Genomic DNA, 27,909 nt, shown 5'->3' on the forward strand with positions numbered 1-27,909 from the left:
GCGCGCCTGCGCACGTTCCCACGCACGCTCCGGCGTACGGCGGCGGCCAGGGGTCGCGAGCCGGTGGAGGACCCGCGCGCGGAGGAGCCCGGAGAGTCAACGCTTCTTCCCTCCCTCCCCTATTCCCCTCCCCGCTCCCTCCCCCCCCCCCCAAGAATGTTCCGCTACGAGGTGAGCTGTTGCGACCGGAAGTGACCCCTCCCTCCCTCCCGCGCCCCTCTGTCTTTCTCACCCCCCGCGCGTCCGTCCCGAGGTCCTGGGGGGGAGGGGGCGGGCGGTGGGACCCTCTGGACCGAGTGGAGTGCCTCGGGCTTGGGGTCGCAGGTTTAATCCGAGGGCTGTGAGCTGGCTTCAGGGGGCGGGACTGTCCTATCAGTTGTCGCTGGGGAGAGATGGCCTCTGTTTTGGGGTGGGGAGGGCTCGTTAAGTGCCGTAACCAGACCACCCCCCACCCCCACCCGGGGAGGAGCGCGGAGGGGAGCGCATGGCACCCACCCTGTGGCTCTTCTTGAGGAAGAGTCGCCCAGGAAAGCCCAGAGACACGTTTCCCGCCCTGGACCCGGAACCACCTCCCCTCCAGTTACACACACCTCTACGCACAGGCAGTCGTCCGAATCAAGGGGGCCTGGCCTTGCCCTTCGACTGGGGCCGAAGACTGTTTACTGCAGAGGGCTCCGCGTTGAGCGGGGGCGTGTCCAGCAGAAGTTCCTTCTGGGCGAGTGGAGGGAGACGTGGGTTTGGTGACGGTCCCGGGAATGTAGCAATAGTCGAGAGTCCTGACCCTGTCACTAATTCACTGTATGACCTTGAGCGACTCCTAATCTCCAGACATAAAGTTTCTGGATCTGTAGAATGAAGGGGCTGGTCTAATGATCTCTAAGAGTCTTTCCAACTTAAAAAAGCAGTGATTGGGTTAAGTAGATCTTTACGATTTGGAAGGGAGTGGCTGCTGGAAGTTGCCTCTGATGTGGAGACAGTTGCATGCCTACTTTGTGTAAGTTTGGGAGGGCTTAAGATAGGCAGAGTGGCCCTTTGGCCTAACCTTTTGGAATAGCCTGGCTAAGAGGTAGCCAGGCAAGGTGTAGCACAAACCTGCCTGCCCAGAGACTGTGGAATGCCCATTCTGAGTCTCTGAAAATTGGGGACACATATTTCATAGGAATGTTTCCAGACCAAACTGACTTTCTGTAAGCATGGAGAGAGAAGATGAGATGTGGTAGGCAGAGTTGCCAAAAGAAAAGAAAATTTGGAAAATGTAAATCAGCTGAAAACTGAAGTGGTGGGGGAAAATATTTAAAATGGAACACACCTAAGTTGTTATGGTGATGTCTGACATTGTTCAGCAATCCATAATCTTTGCCTAAATTTTTGCTTCATTTGATCTTCACAACTCTCTGAGGTGGGTGGTGTTGTCTTTGCATTACCACTTAGGAGACTGAGGCTTAGAGCCTAACAGAGCCTGAGATGTGATAGGTGCTGGAGAGGTATTTAATTAATTAATCAGAAAGAATGTAACTTGCCCAGGTTCGGAGCACTTGTAAAAGTGGAGCCAGAACGTAAACTTGCTGTATCACAGCTTTTCGAGAGTTCACTTAATTGTGACTGAAAATTTAGCTTTCTGTTTTATCACCAGAGTTTGGGCCTATAGGAAACAGAAGGGGAGAAGTTTGAAAAATGAAGAGAAAGCTTTAAAAGGGAATAAAAAAAAATGGTTGAAAAGATGACATGAATATGGGGAAGATGAGATTTTTGTTGGAAAACATACGTAAAGCTGACACAAAATAATAAAGTGTTCATTTTCGGTTGTCATTACTCTTCTAACCATTGATATAAAGGAAGTTGCAGGCCTAATTTGTTGGTTGTGTGAGGAAATGCTGTTATTAGATTCTTGATAAATAGAGAAATGGAACGTTTTGAGGGGGGAGGTTAAATGAAGTAAGGAATAGGAAAGAGAAACTGAAAGAAAAGAAGATCCTGAAATCTTCCAGTGTCAGGGAAAGTGGGGGATAGAAACAATGCCATCTTTACAAAAAGTCATAATGAAGCTGTTATGTTAATTGAGAAGGTAAGATGAACATTTTTAGAACATTTTTAAAATGAGGTTGTGAACTTCGTGAATAGCTAATCTCTTTCCTCTTTTTTTAGTCTTTGGAGGATTGTCCTCTGGATGAAGATGAAGATGCATTTCAGGGCCTGGGAGAGGAAGATGAAGAGATTGATCAATTTAATGATGATACATTTGGGTCAGGTGCAGTTGGTAAGTGATACCATTCTCTTATGTCATTTTGGTGTCTTGCTCTTTTCAGATGATCTCTTTTCTAAGTGCTTTGTCTCAGTAGGAGTAACCTCAGTCACTAACTTGGCATTCTGTTCTTGTTCTCAGTCATAATAGTCTAGTCTTCACTGGAAGCATCTACCTTGTTCCTTGTGGCCTCTTTTTGCCTCACTTATAAAACCAGGTGTTCTCTAAGCCCTATTCTTTCCAGCTATATGATCTATGGCTCTAGGTTGACACTGTAAGGAATTCAAATAGTTAGAGAAGTAGACATTTTACAAAGGTTAAAATAACCCTAGAAGAGAAAATTTTTATTTGTAGAACATGTAACTTAAGGAAAACTAGTGAACTAGGAGAAAACTCAATTTGGATATATATGTTTTAAAATTCAATAAAATATACTATTGATAGTATATTGCATGACCCTGCTATTGTCTTATAGTAGCTTCAATAAAATCAAAAGCTTTTTATTCTTATTCTTATAAAAAGAATTTTGGTAATAGAAAGTCTGTAAGTTAGAAGAGTGCTGTGCACAGATGAAATTTTCCCATCCCTGGATATAGAAAATATTCTAGGAGTTGGAAAAGGTTAAAAAGTTAAAGAACAAAACTAAATTTACCACAAGCGTATATGATAAAGCTTGAGAATTAGAGATCCTGGAACAAGTATACTAAAATTAGTTAAAATTAAACTGTGCTTTTAAAAGAAATGAGTAAGTAAGAGTCAGTGCAAATATTTTTGCTTTGACTGTTGATGTGGAAAAGCGGCAATAACACTGTATGGGTTGGAATGTGTAAATATATGTGATTTCTTTAGAATCACAGCACTTCTGTCTATGCAACAAATATTCGAAGTTAAGTAATAAAGAAGAGGAAATTGAGCATAGTGAGTAATCGCAAGATGTTGAGTATCAAAAACAAATAAGAGGTCTTAAAAGTGTTGTAGTAGTTAACTGGTTTTGCGGTGATCTAGACAGCTTAAAGTTATTAAAGCTTAGACTGAGTTGAATAAATTGGCAATAATGAAAGAGTATACTGTTGTCAGTCAGGGTTTACACAATTCAGTAGAGATCTAAAACTGCCAGTGTTGGGAGCAGCAGCAGAAGTGTTTAAGGTAGAAGCTAGACTCATTACAGAAGGGAACCAAAGACCGTTTGGATTACAGCCATAGTTTAGGAGATGAGATCATCCAAGAGGATGATATGATCTAAGACGCTGTTCTTTCTCTGCAGAGATCACAGGGAAAGGGACAGAGAATAGAATTACAAAAGCAGGGAACTGATGTGAATAGAATTGTATTTGGAAGTTACTTTGGTAATAACCTGTAGAATACAGTGGAAGCTACAAACATGGTGTGCTTGTTTCTAGAACGTTTTCTCTCTTAAAATATTGTACTGAATGTTACCATTTTTTAGCAAATTCCTCAGTATTAAGATGCAGTTGGTGGAATTGATTTATTGGTATTATATTAAGATAAGGCAGCACAGGAAATGTTCTAGTTCTTAGTTTTGAACCTGAACACAAGAGGAATAGTCTTGCCATCTCAGTGACTTTCAGAGTGCTGTGGATAGTCTTTTTTTCTGAGCTTCTGTGTTCCTCACAAGATGTGGAAAATATTGCCTTAAAAGGATGTTAAAGTGTGCAGGAAAAAAGATGTGATGGAAAAAAAGAAAAGTACAGACGCATTGAAAAAGCCCCTAGGTTACACAGTAAAAGAACAGGTAGTAAAAAGTAGAAGCAGTGAATTAGCATATGGTTGGCCCACTTTGTACCCTAGGGCATAAGGGTGAGTAAGAAGGACTTCTTGGTCAACAAAGTTTATAATGGAGAAAACATTTCCAAATGTGAGCCTTTTCCATTGAGAGTATAATATACTTGAATTGTAAAGTTAAAATCTTAATTCCTCATAACATCTTGATGTGAATACTATACAGGTTTATAAAAAGAAAATTGCTTTCTAAATCAACCTTTGGCTTAGTTAATACACTTTTACAGGTAGATACACAGCTGGTGTAGAGAATTTAAACCGGGAGGTAAAATGTCAGACCTTTGGCATACATTCTGGTTTGATGGTTTTTAACTCAAAGAGTAAGTGTCTTGAATAATACCTGTTAGTACAGTAGCTGTTTTAAGTCACTGGCTACAAATGCTCTGATGTCACCTTTCCTTAAGAAACTAGTTCTTGTCTTCTGCATGGAAAAATGTTTGCAATAAATGGCCCACAGTAACCTCAACTTTTTCTCTAAAAATAAAAGCTTACACTTACAAGGTGCTTATTATTCTAAATTTTTTACATATATTATTAATCTTCACAGCCACCTTGTGAGGTAGGTGCTATTATTATCCTCATTTTAACAGATGGAGAAAGAAAGTGCCAGAGAGGTTAAGTAACTATAAATACAATCAGTGTAGATTACCAGTTACGTTTAAACAGTCTTTGGGGAATTTTTGGGAATCTCCTGTCCCCACTTGGAAGAGCTCCTCATTCTGGATACTTCCCTTTTATTGATAGCTGCTATAACCTTTAAGGACTGAAATTGCCTTAAAATTAAATCACCTCTACCTCCTTTTCATTTTCTTTTTATTCAGAAATACTCCTGAGACAGACTTCAGGGGAATTATTATAACAAGTATAAGTTTATAAGAGCAGCCAGGAATTCAGTAACCCACATCAGGGTATAGATTAATTAGTTGAAAGAAAACAGATATCTCTTTCCCTTCATTTCTCTGTTATTACTTTGCCTACCCTTTATCATTTTGACCAGTGTGGATTAAGGTCAAGCGTTGGCATATCTAAGTAACTGTATTTTTATGTCGTTTGAGAAGGATACAGAGTGAAGTATCCTCTTATGGTAAGGGCATGCCATCCCTGACATATTGCTTCAGATGATTTTTTCACAAGAACAAGAAAAATCTGAAATGATGGTGGTATTCCATGGCATAGATTGCTTTGCTTACGTATTTGAAAAAGTGACAATTCACAACAGAGCCGTTCACAAAGAATATGGCTAACTAACCAGTGTTATTATGTATTATTAAGGACAAATAGACTGTTCATCTTTGGTAGGATCTGGTAAAGTTAGTAAACATGAGTATGGGAAGTGGTGAATGAAAGCAACACAAGTTGGAACTCGACCACATTAGAATTGATCCATTGACAACTTACTTCCTAAACTTGGGAAATAAATGTAAAAAATCCCTTAATTCAGGATTATAGACTCATTTTTTGGCATTGCTGAGTTAGTAAAATTGCAAAAAACAATTTGTCCTTTAAAAACTTGCTCAGCTTACTCTTCTTTAGCAAAGGTGACACAAATATTAATGTCACAATTCATTTTTAATTATACTGTTCTTTAACAATATCTTTTTCAGATAACTGATAATTTAAATTAATGCTGTAATTTTCATCTAAAGTGGATTTTTTCCTTTACCACAAGTAGTACATTCAGATCTACCACAGTGCCCAAAGACTAGACAGTGGTTCTGATCATACCAAATTATAAATTTGGGAATCCCATTTTCCTTGCTTTTTGGATCTCGTGTTATGTGATACACTGTTATATAATAAAAATAACAAATTTTGAATGTTTATAATCTGACCCTGAAGAGACAGCCTACTTAAGTATTTGCTTAAGATGTTAAGATACACATAATATTCATTACAGTATTAATCGTTATATTGAAAATTTGCAAATAATCCAAATTTCCATTAGTAAAGGATGGATTAAATTACTTTGTCATTAGAATAGAATCTTATATAGGTTTTAAAAAGAATGAGATAATCTTATCAATAGTTATGTTTGTGTGTGTACATAAAAATATGTCCCAGATGTATTGCTTAAATAAAAAGAAACAAGTTAAACTTTATAGTTTGCATTTTAAAGAACTTAACATACCTGTGGAATTATGGGAAACTTTCACTTTCGAAGTTGTTACATATTTGTGTGATGTTTAAATTTTTTAGCAAATGTATATTTTCTTTGTAAGCAGAAAAAAGAATAAAGACAATTTTAACAAGTTGCACAAAAGCCCCTCAGAAACTTGTCAATAATCAAAACTTTTTTTCAAGTGGCTACCATTTATTATACCCTTATTATATACCAGGCACCTTTTTTTTTCCTTGTCATGGTGCCTCCAGTTCTTCCTCCTCCTTTCTTTTAATAGATATATAGAAAAATTATATGAGGAGGATTGTCATTGAGGGCACTTTTTCAGAATTCTGTGTTTCTATGTTAGTTATAAAGGGAGTTACCTGTTATCCCTCTCTGTTGAATTTTTATGGGACACACAAACAAAACTAAAGAATAAAACATATACAAAGGGGTACATAGGTTTTTTGTGGGTTTGAAAGTAGTGCATGGTTAGATGAGGTGAAGGTCGAATTAAAATGAAAAGGTTATTTAGGGAAAGCTTCAGTGAGGAGGGAAAGGTGTCTGAATTTGAATGGAAAGGAGCAAAATAATGAGTAGAGCTTTTGTGGTGAAAGCAGAACGGAATGAAGAGGTTGAAGAGCACTGGAATGAGAGACGTGATGGGAGTAAGGTCTAGTTCTAGAGAAGCTGATAAAAGGTGCTGAAGATTTTCATCTATGCTGTAGTGGGACTCAAAAATAATGCTACGTCAGCATAAAAAACAAGAAAACAACCTAGTGCCGGTGCTGCAGACTATACAGTAGTGTGCGGGAATAGCAAAGACATAGTTAAAATAGAAGAGGAACTGACCTGGGTCCAAGTCACCGTCACCTTTGCCCTGGCATGTTGCAGTAGCCACCTGGCAGGCCTCCGTGCTTCCAGTATTGCTGCCCCTTCTTTCCCCGAAGCTGTTTTCAGCCCAGCAGCCAGAGTGATGCTTTCAGAAAGTCAAGCCACATCAAAACCTCCGTTGGCCCCCACTATCAATCAGAGTGGCCATAAGGGCCCTGAAGGAGCTCCCTCCTACTGCCTCTTTGACCTCATTTTCTTCTACTCTTCCTCCTTGATCATTCCAATCCAAACACAGTCCTTGCTGTTTCTCAAAATTGTCTGCCTCTCATCCTAAAACCTTTCAATTGACCGTCCCTCTGCCTGGAACGCTCTTCTCCCAGATAATCCACACAGCTAACCTACTCTTGAATCTTTGCTCACGTATCACTTTCCCAAAGAGACATACCTCTGACCATCCTATTTAAAGTTTTCAATCTGCCTTTCTCCCTCCATATTCCTGTAACATTTCATCTTCTAATAGAGTATCTAACTTACTTATTCGTTATGTTTATTGTTTATTATCTCTCTCTTCCCTTCTTAAAGGAAACCTGCAGGAGGGCTGGAATCCTTGTCTCTCTTGTACACTGAGGTATCCCATGTGCCTAAAAGAGCGCTGGTCACATAATAGATGCTCAACAAAACTAGTCGAATGAAACGAATGGATTTAAAGTCTTGTAAAGAAGATGGCAATGATAATCTAAGAGACAGTTATATGCTAGTGCAGTGAGTTTTAACTTTCCTTTAAAGTTTTTGCCTGAAATGTCGTGGAATCTCAGAACCAACAGGTTGGAGTGGACATATCTATCACCAGTTTAGAAATCGATTTCAGAATATAGTTTGGACACATTGGTAATTTAGAGCTATTACTCTAAACGCTTGAATTTTATTCCTGCTGTGATGTTATTTGTTCTTAATAGTGAAAAGCCCACTTTCATGTACCTCTTACCTCATCTCTCCAAGTGGATATTTAACTTGCCACTTATCTTCTGGAATGGGAATTGTTCATTTGGTTAACAGAAGAATTTTGTAAAACTTTTTAGTTCCAATATGAACTATATTTCTTTTTGTATGATTTCCTTTTATGATAGATGATGATTGGCAGGAAGCACATGAGCGCCTGGCTGAATTGGAAGAGAAGCTGCCAGTGGCAGTTAATGAACAAACAGGCAATGGAGAAAGGGATGAGATGGACTTGTTGGGTGACCATGAGGAGAATCTGGCAGAAAGGCTCAGTAAGATGGTGATTGAAAACGAACTAGAAGACCCAGCTATCATGACGGCAGTGCAGACCAGGCCAGTTTTGCAAGTGAGTAAGTTACTCTGATTTGAGAACTATAGCAAACTAATAATTAAAGTGAGGTGTTGAGCTTTGCCATTTTATTTCATCTACTATCCTGAGAGAATTACATATGCCACAGAAAGTTGTTAATATAATTCCTGATGATAGCAATTCTATAGAGGAAGTTGGGAAATAATGTATATTCTGGAACACTGTAATTTCTTATTCTCAAGCAGTGGAGGCTCTTTTAGAGCCTTGTTTACCAAAAGCAGATAAGTCGCCCAAAGAGCCCACACTATTCCAGACTTTGTGTGTGTGTTTTCCTTTTTTGTTAGCCCCAACCAGGAAGTCTCAATTCCAGCATCTGGGATGGATCTGAAGTTCTGAGGCGAATCCGAGGACCACTGCTTGCTCAGGTATTAAACTTTTTCTCTTTATAAAAAATTCCTATTATCTGAAAATTTCAGGTTGCTTCTGTTGTCATCCTTTCCTTACTGAAGCAATGTATAGATGTACATGCCATGTCATTTGCCAGTATTATGTTGATTACTCCATCCAGCACTCATAGCTGTACCTGTTAATTGTACACTTCCTCAGCCTCCGTAATAATCCTCACTTGACTGTGCTTTATTTTGAAAAGGTTGAAAGGGAGCCATTGGAACTCAAATTTGTCAGCTTATGATTTGAATTACTTAAAAAGTGATTTCTAGGGAAAACTATAGGGACAGAGAACAGATCAGTGTTTGTTTGCCTGTGGTTGGGGGTGGTGGGAGGGGTTGACTACAAAGGGACAATACAAAGGAAGTTTGGGAAATGATAAAACTGTTCTGTATCTTGATTGTGGTGGTAGATCCATGAGTTTATGCATTTATCAAAACTCAGAGAACTGTACACCAAAGACAGTAAATTTTACTGGATGTGAAATAAAAGTATAAAAAATAATTTCTCAAGATAGTTTGGCATCTGTAGAGTTTATTAAAACGTTTCAAGTTAGCTAATTTTCCTGTATTTTTTTTTTTTTTCACTACTTCCTCAATTAGGAAATGCCTGCAGTGTCTGTATTAGAATATGCCTTGCCTCAGAGGGCCCCTCAGGGCCCAGAAGATGATCGGGACCTTTCTGAGCGTGCGTTACCAAGGCGGTCAACGTCACCTGTCATTGGGAGTCCTCCTGTTAGAGCTGTCCCCATAGGCACCCCACCTAAGCAGATGGCTGTACCCAGCTTCAACCAGCAGGTACCTCTCAATAACAGGCACTCAGCCCAGGATATTGGGAATCTGGGCAAAATTACTTGGGAAATTGGTGATGCTGGGAGGAGGGTGGAAGTTTTGGGTAGGCATTAGATTAGAAAGAATAATAGCCAGTTAGAGGATAAGTTAGTACAAATAAGAGACACATTCCCTGATGCTCTTTGCTGATGCTGCTCCTGTTGCTGCTGCCTTTTAACTGGGGGAGAAAAAGGGTAGTTAACCACATTTAGTGTATATATCCTTTTTAAAATGTTTTGCTGGCTGCCCAGAACATTGGCAGAGAGGTAACTGAAAGCTGGGGGGAGTGGGAACGCTCAGCATTGTCCACATCCCTTTTTACCTTTAAGATATCCCTGCTTTCCCTAGAGCCTGTGCAGTCCTGTTCCATAGACTTTCCTCCACCTGAAACCAGCAGCTGAAAAGGAAGGCCAATTTGGAAGGTATGGGGGGAGGGTGGTATTGGTATGGCCTAGTTAGGCTCAATATCCTATGAAATGGTGGAGTCACTATGTATCACAAAAGAGCTGAGCATGGCGGCCATATCACAGGGGCTTCAAAATAGGACTTAGTTAATCCTCCAGCTTTCTTATCATTCCTTCTCCCTCACTGCTACCAAAATATATCCTTTGGGAGAGAATTTGCAAGTCAGAATATCTGCTGGTACCTCCCTCAGACAGCACGGAAGGGTGGGGATAACTGGAGAATTAGCTAAATCTTCCTCAGTTAAAGAGGTGGCACATTGCTTGATATTTGAGAGAGGAAGGGACCAAAGGCTCCATATGTGAACCCATAGCCGTAGCAATTTGCTTAGAAGTAGGGCTTTGCATTGAGTTCTGTGTCTCTACCAGTACTTGAGGGGAGGGAGTAGGTAGAGGAAAAACTGACTTCATTGAGTGTAGTTGTATATATGTTTGTCCTGATAGATCCTGTGTCCGAAGCCTGTCCATGTTCGGCCCCCAATGCCACCGCGTTATCCTGCTCCCTATGGTGAGAGGATGTCTCCAAACCAGCTGTGCAGTGTGCCGGTATGTCACTTTACAACCTAATGAAAGTGTGCAGTTACGTATTTTCTGATCACTACCAGTATGTAGACATCTCCTAAATTATACATATTTTTTATAATCTCGGTACTTGAATTTCTGGATCTTATGGTCCCCAGATCAGAAAACATGGTTGATCATGTTTAGTTGTTTCTCACCTCAAATGTTTTCTTATCATGACTGTCTTTTTAGATTCCTTTACTGGACAGCTTGACTATACGATTTGAAAGTTTTTACATCCAAATTTATTCTGCATTTCTAGTGAGTTCCCTTGTTATATTGATTTACCTGTTTCATAGTATAATTTTTTCTTTTTCTTTCTTTTTTTTCCGTAGAACTCTTCCCTACTGGGTCACCCTTTCCCTCCTAGTGTTCCTCCTGTTCTCAGCCCCCTCCAGAGAGCACAGCTTCTTGGAGGAGCACAGGTAAGCCTGTGATTAGCCTGACCCATAGAGAGCTCTCTCACTTCCCTAAGGGTCACTAGATGGTCTCCCCTTTTTTTTGCTGTTAATCAGTCTCTACCCACCCTTATTTTTTCCTTTACTTTTTCAAACAAAGGTATTGATGGAAACAGTATTCACTTTTCTGTGGATAAAAGCAAGGGGACTTGCTGATTAACTAAATCTAAGGTCTTGTCCCTCTTTGTAGCTACAGCCTGGACGGATGTCTCCCAGCCAGTTTGCACGGGTCCCTGGATTTGTTGGTAGTCCGCTTGCTGCTGCCATGAATCCCAAGTTGCTGCAAGGGCGAGTTGGGCAGATGCTTCCCCCAGCACCAGGCTTCCGTGCCTTCTTTAGTAATCCACCCCCTGCTACCCCACCTCCTCCACAGCAGCACCCCCCTGGCCCAGGACCTCACCTGCAAAACCTAAGGTACACAAACAGATGCCACTGTTTATTCATTGTCGGCCCAGTCTCTGGATCATTGAGGTTTAGTATTATAACATAGAAGTCTCTTGAGCGTTGCAAGGGATATGTTTTGAGATGTTATTGACTCCTCCAAACACAGAAGTGTTTGACAGTCTCCAGGCTTTCTTATGAATCACATTTCCCTCAAGTCACATGCTTCCTGTGTACATATGCACATTGCTAGTTAATCACCTCTTTTATTTCTTTTAAAGTTTCTTCTGTCTCACTTTCTATCCATTTTACAAACACATATATACTTACATATACACAAAGTGCCTATCACTCAACAAGAATTTCCATATGCCAAGGAACAGAGATACAGATGCTGAGTAGTCAGCTACTCTCAGTGCTGACTTGTGCCCTGGTCTTATGACAGGGAGGTTCAAGTTCCTGCTTCAGCAAAATTGTGTTTTATTACATATCATACTGTATCAGTCAGGGTTCTCCAGAGAAACAGAGCCAATAGGATATATATATATAAAAAAGAAGAGATTTATTTTAAGGAATTGGCTTACATAATTGTGGGATCTGGCAAGTCTGAAATCCACAGGGCAGGCCTGCAGGCTAGAAACTCAGGCAGGACTTTTATGTTTCAGTCTTGAGGCAAAATTCCTTCTCTGGGAAAACTCAGTTTTTTTCTCTTTAGACCTTCAACTGATTGGGTGAGGCCCGCCCACATTACTGAGGGTTGTCTCTTTTTTCTTAAAAGTCAACCAATTGTAAATGTTAATCACATCTACAAAATACCTTCACAGCAACATCTAGACTAATGTTTGACCAAACAACTGGGTACCATAGCCTAGCCATGTTGACATAAAATTAACCGTCATATATATTTATTTTCAATGTCATTCCCAAATAGTTGAAACTAAGTACATTAAATCTATTTAGAGGCTTAATGTTTAACAGTTAGGAGCAAAAAGAAAAAGGATTATATTGCTTTACTGCTAATTCACTCAGATTTTGTCATCTTGCTCCTAGGGTTTGAAAATGGGCCTTTGTGGGAGACATAAAAATATGGCTGTCTTTTCCTTCTGAAAGATCTCCTTAGAATAGACTTTAGCATTCCCTTGGGTGAACCTGTATAATGTTATCCTGTACTGACAACATTCTTTAAAACTTAAAATCATGACACTTTTTCGTTTTTTCTTAGATCTCAGGCCCCAATGTTTAGACCAGACACAACTCACCTTCATCCCCAGCACCGTCGACTCTTGCATCAGAGACAGCAACAGAATAGGAAGTAAGTGCACATCTCACCCCTTTGTGGTTTCTTAATTCAGCTTTTAATTTTGATAGTGTAACAAGGCTACAAATTTAGTTTACTTTTTTTTAGTAAATTTAATTAGTATTGAGCTTATTTTACTGATGAAGTCAGATCATATATGCTGTTTTTGATTTGTTATTGATATTATGATATCGTTGATGTTAAGTTTTTGATTTGTTGTTAGTGCTGTAGAGTGGATTCTGAATCCTAGTGACCCTGTGTACAGCAGAGCAGAACCCAGCTCAGTCTTTTTGTGCCATCCTCTCACCTTCTGGTGCTATATCAGACAGTGCTCCACTGCTATTCATAGGGTTTTTATGGCCAATTTTTTCAGAAGTGGGTGGCTAGGTCCTCCTTTCTACATGTGTTTTACTTATTCTGGAAGCTCTGCTGAAACCTCTCCACCATGGGTGACCCTGCTGGTATTTGAAATCCCGGTGGCACAGCTTTCAGCATCACAGCAACATGCAGCCGCCACAGTGTGACAACCGACAGACAAGTGGTGTTGTTCCCTGACTGGAAATGAACCCAGGCAGCGGTGGTGAGAGTGCCAAACCTTAACCGCTGGCTATGTTTTTGATACACTATATCAATTAATTTCCAAGTTATTAAAATTCTGTTGATCATGAATCCGACATACGGTTTAGATCTGATTTTTGTTTGTTTGTTTGTTTGTTTTAGTCAGCATTTTGTTCTCACTCCTTACCAAGTTCTTCCCTTGCTCCTCTCTACCTCTTGTTTACCATCTCAGCTCAGAGGTCATCTTGAAATATATTGGCTAGCCTTACATTTGGGTCCTGAGTAAAGCCAACAGTCACTCTTTATTTTTGCCTCTAATTGTTTAATCCTTGTTCAACAAATATAAATATATATGTGGCCCCAGCTGTGTACCAGACACTGTGGTAAGTTCTGGGGATTGAAAGAGGAATAAGACACATCAAACCCCTGCCTTCATGGAGCTGATATTCTGTAATCATTCATATATATGTAAAAGAAGAAAACTAAACAGAACTTGGAGGTTCCTTCACCCTTCAATGTTATGGTTCTGTGTGTGTAATTCCTTCTCACTTTCAAAGAAGTTCTATAATATTTTTTGAAGGGGAGAAAAATATATGGGCTCTTAAAACAAGACAGAAAAATTACAAACCATAAAAGAAAAGATTAATACATTTGATGTGTTAAAATATGAAACTACTAGTGCCCATGGTTAACAATACGGTATTGTGTACTTCAGAATTTGTTAAAAGGGTAGATCTCATATTAAGTATTCTTACCACCAAAAAAACAACAAAGGGACACAAGGAAACTCTGATAAGTGTTAAATACGTCTGTTAGCTTGTTTGTGGTGATGGTATTACAAGTGTTGGCATATGTCCAGACTTATCAAATTGTACATATTAAATATGTGCAGTTCTTTGTATATCAATTATACTTCAATAAAACTGTTAAAAATTTTTTTATAAAATTTTTTAAATATACTAAAATCCTATACAGAGAAAAGATATCATACATAAGTACAAGCAATTCCCAGTAGAGAAACCTACACGGCCCATAAAAATGAAAAGATTTTGAGGCTCACTCATAATCAGAAAAATGCAGATTAAAATTAGATAACCATTTTACATCATCAGACAGACAAAACTTGCAGTGTCTCAACACTGTCATTGTTGGCAAGAATGGAGTATACAGCCTCTTGAGAGAGAATTTGGCAGTAAATGATAAGGTTGAAAATGTGTTTACACCACATCCTAGCAATTCTACTTTTTGGTATATACCTGGGTGTATTATCAACGTGGATAAATATGAAAAGTGTAATGTTGAGTAAGAAGCAAAAAGAATTATATGTCTAGTGCCATTTGTGTAAAACTTAAAGGTACACAGAATAATACTATATAATACTTAAAGATGGACACACAAGTAATATAAGTATAAAAACATTTCAGGGAGAATACCTACCAAAGTCAGGATAGTAGTTCCTCTAGGAAGAAAAGGAAGCTGGAAACTGGGATCCAGAGAAGTACAAGAGGGCCTGCAACTATAAATGTAATAGTGTATTACTTTAATGTTACTTTTTAAACATCTGAGGCAAATTTAGCCAAATAAATTTTTTTCATTAAGTCTGGGTTGTGGGCAACTGCATGTTTATTATAGTGTTTGCTGAGCTTTTCTCTATATTTGAAGTATTATGTGATTTTCAACAAGTTAAAAAAAGGTATATAGACTAGGAGTCAAATTGGCCTGTGTTCGACTCTCTTGCTCTCTACCAGGTGGACAGCTTTGGACAAATTACTTGATCTCTTTTATCCTTGGTTTGTTGTCTAAAGTGGATAAAAGAAAACTACCTACCACGTAGGGTTACTGTAGGACTTATACAAAAGTCCTAGGTGAAAGTGCTTAGTATATGGTAAGGCACTCAGATCTCAGTTTTATTTCTTTAATTAGGTATTGCATAGCTCTTTTCTCTCAAATTCTGTTAAGATTCAATTCTTTTTCACTCCTCTTTTAACAAAAGCAAAGAGGAATCTTTTATGTTTTAATTGGCCTGGTTCATTCCCGTATTGTATAAGCCATAATTAATGCATCCACATTAATTGAATGTGGCACATGTTTGTTTTTCAGTCAACATCGTAATCTCAATGGTGCAGGAGATAGAGGAAGTCACCGGAGCAGTCATCAGGACCATCTCCGAAAGGATCCCTATGCCAATCTCATGTTGCAGCGAGAGAAGGATTGGGTCTCTAAAATCCAGATGATGCAGCTGCAAAGCACTGATCCCTACCTGGATGATTTTTATTACCAGGTAAATATTCTAGTTTTGAGGATGACAGATTAGTCCCTTACTCTGGTGAAGGCACTTATTTAAATATTGGTAGAATTAAATATTGATAGAATTTTCTTTTGAGGTAGTCTTCAAGTGGATAAGAATTGACTAAGCAAATTCTGTCCTCTTTTCAAGCTGGAGAACCTCTCACACTGTTCACTAAAAGGTTTGCATATATGCCTTTTATTTCTTAGACATAGAGGCTCTCAGACCAATGTTTTCAAATCCCTTTGGAATCAATAATCTGGTTCTTTCAATTAAGAATATTGGCAGTCTATGGGCCAGCCCCGTGGCTTAGCGGTTAAGTGTGCGCACTCCGCTGCTGGCGGCCCGGGTTCGGATCCCGGGCGCGCACCGATGCACCGCTTCTCCGGCCATGCTGAGGCCGCGTCCCACATACAGCAACTAGAAGGATGTGCAGCTATGACATACAACTATCTACTGGGGCTTTGGGGGGAAAATAAATAAATAAATCTTTAAAAAAAAAAAAAGAATATTGGCAGTCTAACTTTAAAGATATTTCCATTGGTGAGTAGCTTTTTTGAAAGCTTGGATTATTGGTAAAGTAAATTTATAGCAATCTAACAAATTTGTTGAGTTCAAGTTATGTTACTGCCACTGGTACAAATTATTTAAAGATAAAGAGCAGCCATATACTGTGCTTGTATTGCCACTGAAATCATCTTCTCGTGTGGTAGAATTACTTTGAAAAACTGGAGAAACTGTCAGCTGCTGAAGAAGTGCAAGGTGATGGCCCTAAAAAGGAGCGCACCAAGCTCATTACTCCTCAGGTGGCCAAACTGGAGCACGCCTATAAGCCAGGTAAGGTCCTTATCCCCAGGCCTGTAGGAAGAGGAACTTGACATGCTGCCGATAGGATAAGATTAAGGTTATAGGTGATTGGTTAGAGATGTTTGAAACTGATTTGTAAAGTATCATTGTCCTTAATAAATGCAGAGAGCAGGCTTTATTCAGGCATGGAATGAATGGTTTGACAGATGACCTTTTAGATCCTTGTCTACCTGAGATTCCATAACTTTTTAAAACCTATTATAATTTCTAGTATCCCTAAAATAGATAGGAGGGAAACACTTCAGATTTTTTTATTTGATTATTATTGCAACAAAAAAATGGGAAAGGATAGATTTTGATAAGACATTGCTTTAGATGATAAATAGATTTTTGTAGTAAATTGTTAGACTATGAGTAAAAAATAGAGAATATAAAGATCTTCTTTAAAAGCTGGCTGCCTGCATTGCTGAGTTTTTATTTGTTGGAAATTTTTTGTCCTTGCAGTGCAGTTTGAGGGCTCTTTGGGAAAGCTTACTGTCTCTAGTGTGAATAATCCCCGAAAAATGATTGATGCTGTTGTGACATCTCGGAGTGAGGATGATGTAAGTGTCAGCAGAATTGTGTGTTTAAGAAAGTCTGGGTCATCTCTACTACTTTTGGGGTCACTGTAGAATGGAATCAGGCATGATGGAGTTGTTGGTAGTTAAGCTGGAGCATCCCACCTGCCATAGAATGTCATGGCATTCTGGTTTTCCGCAGACATGCTGAGTTATTAACACCTTCACCTCTAAGGCAGCCGGGCAGGACCTGGGTAACTCTGGCTGCAGACAGCATCAGCTGTTTACTCCAGTTTTTAAAATTACCATTTTTGGTGTATTTTAAGATTTTTCTTTGATAACTTCATCTGCATTCTACAATTACCTTTTGCCCATCTATGAAATCAGTTTAGTTGTGTGTGGGTTGATTCCATCGACTCTATGACCCTTGTCCACATTAGTGTTGTTTTAGATTATTAACTTTCAAAGAGTCAGGATTCCCAAAGTGTTGTCACAAATGGAACTACATATGCACACTTACTAAGTTATTCTTAACAAAAGTAAAGAGTTCACACTGAATAGTCTTGTCTTTTTTTTTTTTTAGGAGACAAAAGAAAAACAAGTTCGGGACAAGAGACGAAAAACCCTTGTCATAATTGAGAAAGTAAGTTTTATAATTTGTTGCTCTAGTTAGTTGCAAATAAGAAACTGTCAAATATATGTGTACCCAAGAAGTGGAAAAGTAAGCAATCAGTCAGTGTTCTGTGATTTTAATTAATGAATATATCCTTGTTAAGTGCCTATTGTGTACCAGAGCACACTAGAAAGAAATGTGGTATACCTTACCTATGACCTCATGGAAAGAACACTGCAGTTACAGTTAGAAGTTCCGGGTTTTTGTCAAAGCTTATTCAGTTAACAGCCGAGTGTTTTGGGGCAGGTCACCTTTCCAAGAAAATAAGAATAAAAATTACATTATTCTGCTTATGCATTAATTAAGTTGGTTCACCCATATTTATTGGGCACTCCCTGGGTCTAGACACTCGGCTGAGTGCTAAGAAACATGAGATAATATATAGGCAGTTAATTTGTAAAGCATAAATACCATGGTGCAAGGCCCTAGAGCATAGTGGTTAAGAGCACAGACTCTGGAACCAGGCTGCAGATCATGCTTTTTCCATTTCTAATGGAGTCTATGACTTAAGGCAAGTTATTTAATCTTTCTGTGCTGTCCTCAGTTTCTTCATCTGTAAAACTGGAGATGATAATGGTGTCTTTCTCACTGGGCTGTGGCGAGCATTCGGTGAATGAGCACATGCAAAGTGCTTAGAACAGTGCCTGGCGCCCTGTGGTAAAATTGACTAATACCGTTTTTATAAATATAAGGCATCACTTGGAGCAGTGATACATTATATTACAGTGCCGTTGTTGCTGCTGCAAAATTTAGAAAGTGTATAATCGTTTCACCATCATTGCCTTCTGGATTAGAGGTCAAGGAGGGACAGAGAATAGTGTTGGAGGAATTTTTTAAGTGATTTCAGTATGTTTTTCTGGATTCAAAAGAGCACATTTTTTCCCCCTCATTCCTATTACAGTAGTTTTCACTCTTTTTACTTTATCTGGTAGTGCTGAATTGTGAAGTTGTTTGTCTAATGCTCTGATCCTGACCTAGCATGCTGGGGCCTGCTTTGTGTCTCCCTTAGACCTATAGTTTACTCCTGGATGTGGAGGATTATGAAAGGCGGTATCTCCTAAGTCTAGAAGAAGACCGACCTGCTCTGATGGAAGAAAGAAAGCACAAAATTTGCAGCATGTATGACAACTTAAGGGGGAAATTGCCTGGACAAGAGAGGTAAGAAATATGCATTTTGAGGAAAACATGAGACTAGCCGGCCTCCCTCTGCTAAAGTGAGCTTTACAAGTTTCTGCCTTTTGGATACCCTTCCTTACCATCTCAGTAAGCTCAAAGTCTGTCTTTTTGGCCCAAGCCAAGTGTCACTTCTATGTAAAACATTTCATAATCCTTCCCAGCCAAGAAAAAAAAAACTTGATTGTGAATTCATTTATTCAACAAATACTTGTTCAGTCTCTACTAGGCACTGGGCTAGGTGCTGGAGATACAGTGGAACATTATTTGGTGTCTGCTTTTGAGCTTATACAGTGTACCTGGTTTATGCTTACTAGCATGTTCAACATTGCAATCTTTATGTATTTTCTTTCCTACCAAGAATATACATTTATACTTCCTTGGAATGTCCATAGAATACTCACACACTATGGAAACTGGTCAGTCTTCCAGTGGAGACTAAGTTCCTTAATATATCTTTTTCTCTGTATCTCTCTCTCTCTTTCCCACCCAGTATCTGGAACAGAATCTTGCTAATGATAAATGTTATATAAATCTCAAATACTTATTTGATGAATGCAAGAGGACTGTATCTCCTGATAACTCCCTTTCCCCATTCAAGGGAATTGATTCTTCTAAGTCAGGACATACACAAAACAGAACATAAGAATAAGCACCTTCAACATGCCTTTTCTGGAGTTGGGCTGACAGGCAACTGGTTGTATAAATGTCGGTTTATCCATAGATTGGAATGTTATGCAGCCAATAAAATGTATGTAATTGAAGTATACTGACATGGAAAGGTGTTCACAAGAAGTTATGAAGTGAAAAAAGTGAAGTAACAAAGCCATATAAATTCCATGGGCCTATTTTTTTTTTTTATGAAAGAGAAAATACACAATATACAGCAAAAAGGTTCTTCAAAATGTTAACACTAATAAAATTGAGATTATGAATGTTTTTGTTTCCATTTTCCTTATATGTATTTTCAGATTTTGCTATATTAACCATGTTATTTGTGTAGTTACTTAAAAGTTAATAAAGGAAGTTAATGCATGAAGTTTGACCAAGTTTTTTTAACATAAAATTTGTGAAATGAAGATTTTCTACATTTGTGAAGCTTGAAAAATTACTTTTTATTATTTGGTTGAGAGTTGGAGGAGTAATTCTCACTGTTTTGTAGTACAGATAATTGTAGAGTGAAAATGAATGCAGTATATTCATTCAGTAACATGTAAGAGGAAAAAAAGGATTGTTTACATTGTTCTTGCTGACCTAAGTTAGCATTTTTCTTCCCCTGCAGGCCAAGTGATGACCACTTTGTACAGATCATGTGTATCCGAAAAGGGAAGAGAATGGTTGCCCGTATTCTTCCTTTCCTCTCCACAGAGCAAGCAGCTGACATTCTCATGACAACGGCCAGGAACCTCCCTTTCCTTATCAAGAAGGATGCACAAGATGAGGTGATCCACCATGTGGGACAGCTTTCCTTTGAGTCTTCGTGGTTGATAAGATTTCTAGAATCTGAATTTCTTTTTCTCCCCTCTTCCCTTCTGTGTTGTTTTGTCTAACCTTTGACAGTATGACTTGATTATTTAAAGCATAGCTCTAGCTACTTCAGGCCTTTATTTTTAATCCCATTTTTGGTCCAACATACCATATTCCTAAACATGAGGAAAGCAATAATTTCGTCTTATTTGACATAATTATGAAGCTGTGGTCTGTATCAGAATTACTTGGGAAGCAGATAATTCAGCCCTACCCCAAACATGCTGAATCAGAATTTACAGAGGAAAGATCAGGGATCTATAACAAGGTCCCCAGCTGAATCTGATGCTCAGTCAAGTTTGCAAACTTATGGTCTTGGCTACTTTGTTGCATATAAAGTATCACTAATTGGGCTGTTACCAGTAGCTTAACATTTCCCTGTAGGCTTAGTTGAATGGTGTCCCACAGGAACTGGGCCAGTGCTTTTAAATAACTTTGATTATGATCTAAACTAGGCTAGAATTTGAAACATGATTATCAAGTTTACAAGTTAACTCTTGGTAAGGATTGCTCTCTGCTTATCCCTGTCAAAAAAACTCTTGAAAGATTAGCAAAATTTAGAATAGTCTTAGAAGTTGAAAGCAGAAATTGATAAGGGTAGAACAGATGACTAGTATTTTTAAGTGTGAGATTCAGATGATAGAATTTATGAGAATGAACCTGTTATAGTAGACTACAAGTTGAGTAATAACAGTTCCCAGAAAACAAATGATGCTGAGATATAAGTGGTATGACATGAAAGAGTTGAAAATTATTCCTTCTGAAATAATAGTGAGTTGAAAAAATTCCTTCTTGAAATTTTAGCATCTGCAGAAGAAATGAATGTGAAGTTTAGGTCTCATCATCAGAAAAAGTGAAGTGGGATGAGACAAGTACACTTTTTAAGGATTTCAAGAATGAAAAATGGATTGAAGGAAAGCTTAAAGATTTGAAGTTTATCCTAGAAAGTAGAAGACAAGACTAAAAGTAACAGCTATTCTGCAGCATATAAATTGTTGTAGGCAGTGAGCAGGCACTCACTCATCATAATCTCAGGAACTCATCAACAGAAACACATTTGGGAGAGCTTATTCATTCAGCAGATATTTATTGGACTCTTTTATGTACCAGGCACTGTTTTAGGTCCTAGAAATGTAGCACCTAGTTATAGGTGCTAGGAGCTAGAAATTCAGAGATGCCTGCCTTCGTGGAACTTACCTGCCAGCAAGGAAAACTTGGTTAAAAATGGAGGCTAAGTTTTTACCCATATGCATTAAAGAGTAATAGACCACATCTCTAAATACCATTTCCCTGAAGTAATAGCTGATTCCAAGTCTGAGGCATAAAATGTACATGATAATCCTGGAATATCTTGTGCCAGAAAGCAAGGAAGCTAAAAGATTACTGGGGTCCTGTGTACAAGATATACAAACCAACTTGAAAGGGCTCCTATTGGTCAAAAATGGGATAATTTGTATCAGAAAAATTACCACTGGATTGAAATATATCAAATATATTTAATTTACTGAGTTAATAATGATACCAAAAAATAGATTAATCATCTTCAGAGATTGCTAGGCTATCAACTCATTATTCTGAAAATTAGTAAATAAAGAATCAAGCATTTATCCTGCATTTCCATTACAACCAAATATCATAGTAACCAGAGAGTTGATAATAGAAAATTCTTTATAGAAGAATTTTAGCTAATAAATACAAAAGAAATGTTAAAATTAGAAAAATCACCATTTTACAACCCCCAATGGAAAAACAGTCAGTCACTCAGTCTGGAGAGCAATCATTACTGGTGCTAAAAGCATTAGGTATAAGGTGGATGAAGGAACTTAGCAATGGTTGGAGCAGGCTGACAACACCTGAACCCAGTGATCACTGCTAACAGCACTAAGAGGCGAACAACAACCAGACACTATGTGCTTCTTGATGTGATGCAGTCGAAAGCACATAGCCCTATCCATGAAGTTTTCTTGCCTTCCCCCACATCCCACCCCATTAAACTTGAATCTAATCAGACCTGAAGTTCTAACTATCCTATCCGTGTTTATCGAAAAAACAGAGGATAGTGCAGTCTCTTAAGTCACACCACAGAGGTACTGTTAGCCAGATCCAAACAATGGGACAAATGACCCAGTTTCTTCAACAAATAAATGGCATGAGGAAAGGAGATGGGCAGTGACAAAGGACCTGTTAACGTATTAAGCCTTTCCAGCCAAATGCCTTGTGTGGATCTGTTTGAATCGTGATTAGAATAAATCAGCTGCTAAAAGACATTTGTGAGACAATTGGAGAAATTTGAATTTGAAGTAGATATAGATAATACTAAGGAATTATTGTTAATTTTGCTAGGTGCAGTAATATTGTGAGAGATTTTGTTAGAGATACAAACTGAAATATTTATGACTGAAATAATATGAGGAACATAGATTTAATAAGACTTGCAAAATATTGGTGATTTAATTGTTGAAATAGGGTGATGGGTACATAGACTTCATTACAGTGTTCTTTGTACTTTGGTATATGTTTAAAAATGCTTTGATTTTTAGAGCTTTGTTTATTTAGAGTAGTAGGTCACAAAAGTAGTTTACTCTCCATCCTTGGATGCCATTTAAAGTAAAACCAACCATCACTTTTCATTCCGTGGGCACTGAGTGCTGGGATGCTCTCTTGATTTCCTCTCCTGTGGTATAACCTAGTTACATTAGTAGCTCTGTACTTGAGCTTTCCAGTCTGGGCCTTATGGCAAAAAGGAAGGAATTGACTAGCAGGCTAGAATTCAACAGCCTTGGGTTCTGGTGCTAGCTACTGGCTTTGTAACTCTGAACTCTGAACTGAGCTTCCCTAATAATCTATAAAAATTGGGTAATCATTTCTCCATTTCCTCATTGAGCTCTTATAAAGATAAAACAAGATACAATTAAGTCTGAAAATACTTCTCAGTAATCCTGAAGCACTCAGAATTTATCTTAGAGTGCTTCTCACTATATATTGAAATTGCCAGTTTACTTGTATCTTCCCCAGTATACTTTGGATCCCTGGGGGTCTGTGTCCTGTTTATATTTGTTTTTAGCCCACTGTGCCTGGCACATTGTAGGCATTTAAATATTTGTGGAATGAATTAAAATACTGATGTTTTAGCATGAATCTTGCTGTGTATTTGAGAAGTGCCTTTACACCTGTGGTTCACACAAGTCATGATGTTTCCTGTGCAAATTAAGTTGGAAAAGTTCTCAGTGGATACCTTAGAATCTGTTGTTAAGACTCTAGCAGTGTCTGCTAGACTTGTCAGCCCTTGTTTGTTAAATCTTGCCTCACACAGTTGAGTATACAGCTGAGCATCCCTCCGTCCATACCTGATGGGGGATGACTGAAGTAACAATTGCCAGCAAAAATAATGCTTTTATTTATTTTTTGTAGGTGCTGCCGTGCTTACTGAGTCCCTTCTCTCTCCTCCTCTATCACCTTCCCTCAGTGACTGTCACCAGCCTTCTGCAACAGCTAATGAACCTACCTCAGAGTGCAGCTGCACCAGCAGCCTCCAATCCTCACCTCACTGCTGTGCTCCAGAACAAGGTGGGCTTGTCCCTGAACTTTGCAAGGCTTCTGAATTTGCATTATGGGTAAAAATAATGGCTGCTGTGGCTGTGGCAACTTGTAGAAAAGGCTTCTTTCAGTCAGGAGTTACATTAAGCTCCTAGTAACAGGAGCTAGAAATAACCATGGTTTTAACAAAATAGAATTTATGTACCTCATGTGGAATAAATCTGGTATAGTGATTCCACAGTGTCGTCAGGGATGCAGGCTCCTTCACTTTGCCTTCTCTGCCATCCTTATCAGTGGCTGCCATGCACATGACCTGTCAGGGTCCATAATGGTTGTGGAATTCAAGGCTCTACTTTGCATCAGAGGTGCTCGAGGAGGGCCAAAATGTGTGGATCAGCTGGCTGTCTTCTTTACTTGGACCTTTTTCAGGAGTTCTAACCAACAACTTCTACTTAATCTCAATGGCTGGGTCTGAGTCACGCCTAACTTCAGGGAAGGCTGGAAAACATTTTTTAGTTCACACCATTGTCACCACAAATAAAATCAGAGTTCTAATTTGAAAAGGAAGGCATATTAGATAGGTAATTAGTGGTCTCTGTCATGAGACTATAAATAGTAGAACATCCCATTTCATATTTCATTTACATCAAGTTAAAGATCCAGAGACTCAGGCAAAGCGTGATATAGAAGAAAGAACATGAGCTTCTAGACTGAGCAGGTTTCCACTCCTTGCCTGCTGCTTTCTAGGTTTGTGACCCTGAAAAGATTATTTCACTTTGCTGAGCCAGTTTCCTGATCTGTAAAGTGGAGGTGATGGTGTGGACTTTAGAGTGGTCCTGTTACTTCGATGAGAGAACAGCTAGGAATGGTTCAATATAATGCCTGGTACATAGTGGGTACTCATTAAGGGCCACCTGATACAATAGAGTGAAAAAGGAGTCTCAAGGAATCCCGAATTATGCCTAGCTTCCTCTTTTGATCCTTTACAGCTATGATTGATACTTTTAACCTAGTACTCTTTGTCCTTATTTGAATTTGCATTCTGTGCCCCTTTAGACTACAAGTTTTCTGCTTTTACTACCCACTGAGTAAAACAGATCTAATAAAACAATCTTTACATGTTTCAGTTTCTAAAGCATGTTGCTGAATTTTGATAATCTTAGATATGGTAAATATATCTGTTTATCCTTTCTTTTTATTTTATAGACTCTTATTAACATCCTCTCTCAGCTTTTCTATTTCCAGATAGTTGTATCCTTTGTTAAGGAAATTTTCTCTTCATACCCTGATCATTCCAGTTACCTGTCTTTGTACATTTTCCCACAGGTCTTAACACCTTTTTTCTTAATTCAAAATATCTTACTCTGTTTAATGTTTTTTATTTTTTCCATGAACTTTAACTTTCTGAATCAAGATTTATTCACACTTAACTTTGCCTTTTAATCCATTTCTGTTCTAGTAAATAGGAGAAAAGCTAAATCCCACATCATCCAAGGCAGGAAAAAATGACCTTTTCATCTCAGGGTGGAGTGGGGAAGCAGAGAGGACTGTTGGACACTGGGACTTTCCTTTTCCATTGATTATACTTGTGGCTGCTGTGCCAGGAGAAAGACACAGCCTCCCAGCTCATGGTAGTTTGATCTTTGCCCAGTTTCACAGAAAAGCACAGCAGTGGGGGCGTTTTGATTTGGTGCCGTTCACCATCTAACGCTGGGATCCTCTCAGCGGTGGTGGAGGAGCATTAGATGCAGTGTTGAGTTTGATTCCCTCTTGTCTCCTCTTGTAGTTTGGCCTGTCACTGCTCCTCGTCGTCCTGAGCCGTGGGGAAGACCTACAGAGTTCAGACCCTGCTGCAGAGTCAACGCAAAATAACCAGTGGTCAGTCTGGACTGTGTTTCTTCTTTTATTTTAAGTTTTTTAGGTAGTCTTGTCATTCTTTTCTTATATTGTTATTATTGGTTCTTTCTGTCAGGACGGAGGTGATGTTCATGGCAACCCGAGAACTTCTGCGGATTCCCCAGGCAGCCCTGGCCAAGCCAATTTCTATACCCACAAACCTAGTCTCCCTCTTTTCTCGCTATGTTGACCGACAGAAACTGAACTTGCTGGAGACAAAACTGCAGTAAGTTTGAAACAGGAGAGTTCCGCATCTTGCTGAAGTTGGCACTTTAGAAGTTACGAGGAGGAGATCAGGGGGCTTAAAACTGAAGTTGGTGGAAGATATTAAAGACTTCTATCAAATATATGAGTATCTACTAGATATAAAACACTGTACTGGGTGCAGTGGCACCCTCATAGTTGACTAAATGCTAAGGGTAGAGATATCTTAGATGTTTTGTTATGAAAATTCTTACAAGAATGTAACTTGAATGCAAAAAATTGCCCTCTGTTTTAACTCATTTATACAAACGAGTTTCCTTTCTCTCTCTCTTTATACCCGTAGGCTAGTTCAGGGGATACGATAAAAGATCTCCAAATGTGTCCAGTACCTCCTTTTGGCTGCCATCTGCACTGCCGCCATCACCAGTGGAGTGTTTTTAATGAGGGAGGGAAGGTAGCTTTTTCCCCACTGCTCTGTGAAATTTGGCTGGGTGATAACTTTTGCTGGTTTCTTCTTACCTTCTGTGTTACAATTCTGCATGTCCTACTTTTACTCACTTCTCAATTTTGCATTTTCTTTGCCCTAGAGACACAAATATAATCTCTCCTTTTATCCCACCACCACTGTTCCAGTTCAGAGTAGATTGTAGCCTGCCCAAGGATTCTTTCCCTCATCCTACTGAAGTCTTTTTTCATTGCCCCATATTAATATGACTATAGGAGAGCCAATTAAGTAGAAACGAAGATATATATATGCGTGCACATACACTCCTCTACATATGTTTATGTGGTCACCAGAGGATCCTTAAAGAACAAGTTTTAGATTGAGAGATATTTAGTTGACACATTCCTCCTCTAAACACAAACCAGCTGATGTGTTTTTAATCTATTTCTAGTCCATCTTGTAATTAATTTGGCGGGTTCTACCTGTTTTAATATAAATATAGGGTATGCAGCACATTTAATAAAATCAGAACTCTTAATTGGCTGATGCCCAGCTCTAGACTGAGAAGTCCTTTTTTCCCTCCCCGCTCATATTTCCTGTGTTTCTGTCCTCCTCAATGGAAACAGCACACGGTTAAGCCTTTCTCCTGCTACAGCCACAGTGTACTTGAGCCTGTTCCCTCAAGGGCATGGAAGATTGTTCAAGATGATCCTAACTTAGAGCCTGCTTCCACAATGTAGCTTTTGCACACTCACTCTGTCTTCCTGAGACTACTTCAGTAAGCCGTGCTTTTCCTTCTCTCCCGTTTTTATTTGGTGTCCTGGGTGGAAACTTCCATATGTAACCATGGAAGCTAAGTTTGGCTTGCTTGGCTCTTCAGTCTGCTCCACACCGTGAGCAGGACTGCTCCCCTTGCTGCTTGGTCTGACCCAAGTCCCATTCCCAGGCAGCCTGGGGCTTGGGTTTGAATCCCAGCAGGGACAGCCTGCCATAATACTTTTCACTTGTCCTTCTCCCATTCAGCAATCAACCAAGATAAGGGATTTTGATCCTTGGTGATTATAGCCCTTAAGAAAATTAAATCTGGATTAATTTTACCTGACTGTCCTGATACACTCTTTGCTGTTCTCACCTTTTCGAATGTAGTGGGGGGACAAGTTATGATATTTAAACAGAATAAACATTTTGCACATACATGTATTGTACAACAGTAAAATCCTCTGTTATAACCAGCTGTTCATGTTCTCCATCTCCATTTCGTCCATTTCGTCCTGTTCTGTAGCTCCAGGCTCCATCCGCTGTTCCCCAGTGACATTACCTAGCTTCCCTCTGCCATTATCTACTGACTAATTCCACCATGCGCCTTTCCTACCTTCCCTTCACAACTGATCAAGTGAATACTTGATTATTATTTCTTCCTTTCTGTGCTTTATCTTTTTTGTTTAGTTCTAATTAATAAAAATTAAAGTTTCTAAATTTACATTTTTATAGGGTATTGTAAATAAAAACAAATTGTATACTTGA

At 38.9% G+C, this 27,909-nt stretch overlaps 1 protein-coding gene across 1 annotated transcript; it reads left to right on the plus strand.

The window, feature by feature from the left end:
* On the plus strand, window positions 1-27,909 carry PATL1 (PAT1 homolog 1, processing body mRNA decay factor). Its single transcript, XM_058526781.1, has 19 exons — window positions 1-171; window positions 2,146-2,257; window positions 8,105-8,322; window positions 8,631-8,711; window positions 9,336-9,530; window positions 10,469-10,570; window positions 10,921-11,010; window positions 11,234-11,457; window positions 12,647-12,736; window positions 15,380-15,560; window positions 16,280-16,403; window positions 16,878-16,975; window positions 17,514-17,573; window positions 18,613-18,761; window positions 20,059-20,218; window positions 23,715-23,870; window positions 25,627-25,718; window positions 25,813-25,962; window positions 26,284-27,909. Exons 1-19 carry the CDS (start codon window positions 157-159, stop codon window positions 26,303-26,305), a joined length of 2,319 nt encoding a protein of 772 aa, XP_058382764.1. The 5' UTR covers window positions 1-156; the 3' UTR covers window positions 26,306-27,909.

This window comes from Diceros bicornis, chromosome 31 (assembly GCF_020826845.1).
Source record: "Diceros bicornis minor isolate mBicDic1 chromosome 31, mDicBic1.mat.cur, whole genome shotgun sequence".
NCBI classification, from domain to species: Eukaryota; Metazoa; Chordata; class Mammalia; order Perissodactyla; family Rhinocerotidae; genus Diceros; species Diceros bicornis.